The sequence below is a fragment of the Sinocyclocheilus grahami genome, unplaced genomic scaffold (genome assembly GCF_001515645.1).
Source record: "Sinocyclocheilus grahami isolate Dianchi unplaced genomic scaffold, SAMN03320097.WGS_v1.1 scaffold80.1, whole genome shotgun sequence".
In the NCBI taxonomy this organism is placed as follows: domain Eukaryota; kingdom Metazoa; phylum Chordata; class Actinopteri; order Cypriniformes; family Cyprinidae; genus Sinocyclocheilus; species Sinocyclocheilus grahami.
The window spans coordinates 556,947-562,290 of record NW_015505259.1 but is presented as its reverse complement, the minus strand read 5'-3'; the positions used below and the strand labels follow the sequence as shown (position 1 = coordinate 562,290).

The 5,344-nt window shown below is 42.4% G+C and overlaps 1 protein-coding gene across 1 annotated transcript in view; it reads left to right on the top strand.

Moving 5' to 3' along the window:
* Window positions 1-864: 864 nt before the first annotated feature.
* The window catches only part of LOC107586326 (poly(rC)-binding protein 3-like), a 28,230-nt gene continuing 23,750 nt past the window's right edge, over window positions 865-5,344 (top strand). Inside the window, exons 1-7 of the mRNA XM_016273626.1 lie at window positions 865-1,041; window positions 1,331-1,354; window positions 1,523-1,555; window positions 1,637-1,753; window positions 1,851-1,982; window positions 2,430-2,558; window positions 2,950-3,096. Of these exons, the coding sequence (XP_016129112.1) occupies window positions 967-1,041; window positions 1,331-1,354; window positions 1,523-1,555; window positions 1,637-1,753; window positions 1,851-1,982; window positions 2,430-2,558; window positions 2,950-3,096 (657 nt within the window). The 5' untranslated portion in view covers window positions 865-966. The remainder of the gene's footprint in view (window positions 1,042-1,330; window positions 1,355-1,522; window positions 1,556-1,636; window positions 1,754-1,850; window positions 1,983-2,429; window positions 2,559-2,949; window positions 3,097-5,344) is intronic.

Below are 5,344 nucleotides of genomic sequence, written 5' to 3'. Positions count from 1 at the left end.
GGGTAGGTATGGACTTTTAAAAAAGCCTCAAACCACATTAATAAAATGCTGGTAGCACAATCTGATAGGTAGCATTATTCGCTATCGATTTGTGCTACCTATCTTTTTAATGGGAGGTAGCACAATCTGAGTGGGTAGCAATCGTCTGAACACCGGTCAGCGTACAACTGGCTGAGGGTGTAAATATGCTCAGTGGTTGTGGGTGGGGACTAAAATCAAAACCCTTTCGTAATTGGGACTGTTTAGGTTTTTTAGGGATTAAAAAATGGAGTCAATGGATTTTTTATCATTGTAGGGTGATTTTTTTCCACACACTGCTAAGACACATTTATATCCAAACACCATGTAAAAGTGAATTTTGCATCCGATGTCTCCTTTACGAAGTATTCTTTTTCAGTGAGCTCAAATGAAATAAGTCCACACTACACCTTACTATTGTGTGACGAGAGGGGCGGGGCCGAGAGCCGTGGGAACGGAGCGAGGCCGGTGGAGTAATTGCGAATGCGCGACACCTGCGCCACTCACCGGTCTCGAGTCCCACGGAGGAGCTCCGGAAGGATACAAAGGAGGAGTGACGACAGGGAAAGACGAGAGAGGACCAGGCCTGGATTTTATTTTGTGTTTTGGTTTTGTTTGTGCGCGGCAGTCGTCCGCGAGGGGCTGTCGCGCTATTTTGTGTTTATTTTATTATTAAAGTTTCTTTGAGTGCTCGCCGGTTCCTGCCTCCTTCTTCCCGACTTATGAACTTTGTTACATATTGGTTTTTAAACCTTAAATGGATTGAGGTAACCAATTTCTTGATGGGTTTTAATCTGCTTTTGTTTCAAAATTTAAATATGAATATGTAAGGTTGTTTTGTTTGCTTCTTTCAAATTTGAAGGTGACTGTGTGGTGACCACCGGCCCCTGCATTCCTTAACTGCTCCTGTGAGTTCCTAACTAATTCAACCAGTCCTAAATCCTCACCATGGAGCCCAACAAAGTTCAGTCTGAGGGAGGGCTCAATGTCACTCTGACTATCAGACTCCTCATGCACGGCAAGGTAAAAGAACAACATGCCTCTAATCTAAAACTTCCACATACACAATTTACTGCACCATGGTAATCATTCTACCAGTCATAAAGAACAGATTGTGGACATAGTACTATATTTTGTAAGAGGACAAAAATGTCTATCCTAATCTAACCATTAAAACATTAAAAAATGTTTTAATGGTACTTGGTTTCACATATTTATTTGTGTTATGCACCCATGTGTTAGATAGATTGCGCAATAAATTAATTGTAAGTTTGTTACTACAATAATCACATTATCTTTTCTTATCTTGCAGGAGGTTGGCAGCATTATAGGCAAGGTAAAAATACACATTCAGCCACCAAGACAATGCTTACAAATACCTGAGTTTGTAAAAGTCTCTTTTTTCTGAATGAACTATATGAATTTTAATATGTATTTAGTAGAAATTAAATTTTTACAGTCATTAACATCTGCATTTTATCAAAAATTTAATTATTCTATACAGAAAGGGGAAACTGTGAAGAAGATGCGTGAGGATGTAAGTGACGTTACAAATAATGTTAGTTGCTGTGATAAGTGTAACATGATTATTAACAAACAATGCAAACTGTTTCTACAGAGTAATGCACGCATAAATATTTCAGAGGGAAATTGCCCAGAGAGAATAGTTACCATCACAGGACCCACAGATGCCATATTCAAGGCCTTTGCTATGATCGCATACAAGTTTGAGGAAGTATGAGAACTTTTTCTAATATAAATGTTAGTAAAACCCCAAAATAAATAAATTAAAACTGTAACGTAATAGTAATTGATATTTTGATTCTACATAGGATATCATTAACTCTATGAGCAATAGCCAGGCTACTAGTAAGCCTCCAGTGACTTTGCGTTTGGTAGTGCCGGCCAGTCAGTGTGGCTCTCTAATTGGGAAAGGAGGCTCCAAGATCAAGGAGATGAGGGAGGTATGTTCAATCTTATCATTTCTTTATGATCCACATATTTCATAAAATGCAGCAATTATTTTAATCAAAATCATCACAATTAAAAGAACCAAAGACTTAAACTACTTCAGTCTGTGTGCATTGAATTTATTTAATACACGAGTTTCACAATTTGAGTTGAATTACTGAAATAAATGAACTTTTCCACAACATTCTAATTTATTGAGATGCACCTGTATATGCACAGAATGTCATTGATACTCCAAAACAACAGCAAAACTATACTTTTTTACTTTGATTAAACAAGAAGTAGTGCTTTGTTCCAAGCGGTTTTATCCTGGAAACCCTTTGAATGCCATTGCTACCCCGAGACAACAGCAAAACTATACATTTTTACTTGGATTAAACAGATAGTGCTTTGTTCCAAGGGTTTCTATCCTGGCTAAATGTGCTGTGCTTTTTCTCCAGTCTACAGGGGCTCAAGTGCAAGTGGCTGGAGACATGTTGCCCAATTCTACTGAGCGGGCAGTCACTATCTCAGGTACCCCAGAGGCCATTATCCAGTGTGTGAAGCAGATCTGTGTGGTCATGTTGGAGGTAAGGAATAGAAAAAAGCCAGATGTTTTGAGATATAGTTCACCCAACTCTCAATCTCATGTTGTTCCAAACTTGAATGGTTTTCTTGTGGGGACAATTCTCAAGCTGCAAAAAGCTAAAGTAATGAACAGATAGAAATCTACCACTATCCACTTTCAGATCAAATCCAAACATTGCTCAGCACATGCATACACATGCTGTATATATCAAATATTGTGACAGAAACCTCAAATATCAATTAATGTCAAACCTCATTGACTTTTTATCTCATTTTGGTAACCATTTAAGCATCTACTGCTTCTACTACATACTATTATAGTTTGCCCTCACTTTTATTTTTCCTAATTTCCGTCTTTTCTATCTTTATTTGACCTCCACTGATCTTTGCCAGTCCCCACCCAAAGGTGCCACAATTCCATACAGGCCGAAGCCTGCCACTGCACCAGTCATCTTCTCTGGGGGCCATGTAAGGGCAGACACTCTGACAGCACCAGCCACAGCCAACCTCAGTCTGTTACTGCAGCATCAGCCTCTGCCTGTAAGTATGGTCAAAATACACTATTACACACTACTATCTACAGACATACAGTACAGTACACACAAACATACAGTAGTACTAGTATATAAAAATAAACTAGTGGGACGTGAGCCATTTGCTTACATACATGTACATACAGTACATACTTACATTGCTTATCTTTTTGCTTAGAAAAATTTTTAATTCTAAGTTGTAAACAACTCTACATGTTAAATGTAATTATAGTCTTTTTGGATAAATAAATTACTTGAAAAAATTCAAAAAATGCAGACCAAATGCAGTTATATTTTAATGCAGTTTTTACAGAATTTTTACTGAAAAAAATACGGTAGCAACATTTTAGGTTTTATGGTTTTAACTTAAATTTACATTTAAATACTGTAATTTCATTATTAACTGATATAATGTTAATTTACCAACCTATTGAAGTACTGAAATCTGTTTGTACCTTTGTAATACACTGATGGCCACCAAAAGCAGGTGGTGATGAGAAAGTCACATGATGAACCAAAGCCCATCACAAGCAGCTTTTAAATATTAACATATATAGAAGGTGCACAGTGTCATTCACACAAACATTAAACACCATCATGGTAACACACATGAAACTGAAATAATGCAATAAACATTAATTTAACAACATTAGATGTAACATAAAACCCTAATGTACAAAACTGATCAGAAAAAACTAAGAAGAAACATAGTTCCCTGTCGATACTACACTCGTGCTGCGTCTGCTAAGACGCTATGGGAAAAAGCCTTTTTTCTCCTGAACTGAAGCCTTTTTTCAATCACACAGTGAAACGGCACGGCCATTGGTTCGTGCAGTGTATAAAAAACAAACCAATGGGTCGGCAGCGGAGCAGTTCCGGTCCATTTCCTCTGCCGCCATCCGGCAATTCTAAAAGAGCTACTAGAAGAGCTTGGCATTGTTGCAAATGCCGTGCCGTTACAGCGGTTCGCGCGGGTCTCCCCTGCACGCCGATGACGGCCACTCGGAGTACATTTCCTGCTTGGGGAAATCCCATGCGGAAGCTGTGCTCACGGGAACTGATTGTCCGCCACCTCGCGCCCTCCCGTTTTTCTTCCTCCCATGGACCTGTGAGGAAAAAACAGTGGGGCAGAGGACTCGAGTGTCCGGCTGCGAGCGAGCTCACGTCGGCCCAGATCCCGCGTGCCTCACCCTCGCCCCAGAGAGAGAGTTCTCCCGTCCTCTTCTCCCAGTCTGACCAGCATCCCTCTGCCTGCACAAGCGATCTGGTCTCATTTGGGGGAAGTGAGGATGAGCTGCCTGATGACAGCATGTCATTGACAGCCTCGGATGCAGAGGAGCTGTTGGGCTTGGACCCCACCCCCAACCAACGAGGATATTCACTCCAGTTCGCTCGAAGACCCCCGCACTTCAGCGGCGTGGTACCCACCTCAGAGGTGATGAATCTGCTGGGAAAAGGAGTTGTAGAAACGGTTCCTCCAGCTCAGAGCGAGTCGGGCTTCTACAGCCGTTACTTCCTCGTCCCCAAAAGGATGGTGGCCTCCGGCCCATCCTCGATCTCAGGCACCTGAATCATGCCCTCATGAAAAGGTCATTCAGGATGACTACGCTGAAACAGATCCTTGCGCAAATTCGCTCCGGGGACTGGTTCTTGTTCTCTGGACCTGAAGGATATGTACTTTCACATCCAGATAGCCCCCCGTCACAGGCGATTCTTGAGATTCGCTTTCGAGGGAGTGGCTTATCAATACACGGTACTTCCCTTCGGGCTGTCTATGGCCCCCCGCACTTTTACGAAGTGCATGGACTTCTCTCCCCTTTGAGACAGATGGGAATCCGCATTCTCAACTACCTCGACGACAGGCTCATTCTGGCCCAGTCGGAGGCAGAATTAGTATCACACAGGACCCTCCTCCTCAGCCACCTAGAGCGCCTGGGACTCAGGGTCAATTTCACCAAGAGCACGTTGTTCCCCAGCCAGCAAATATTGTTCCTGAGAACAGTTTTCGACTCCGCTCAAATGAGAGCTGTAGTCGCACCGCAACAGGCTCTGGCCATACGGAGATTGGTGGCCTCCTTCGAGATTGGAACCACTCGCCCTCTCAAACCGTTTCAGAGGATGCTGGGCCTCATGGCTGCAGCATCACCAGTGCTACAGCTGGGTCTGCTTCGTATGCGTCTCCTTCAGCGCTGGCTGAAACCACGGGTTCCATCCCATGCGTGGCTTCACGGACGCCTGCAGGGCAGGGGGAATCA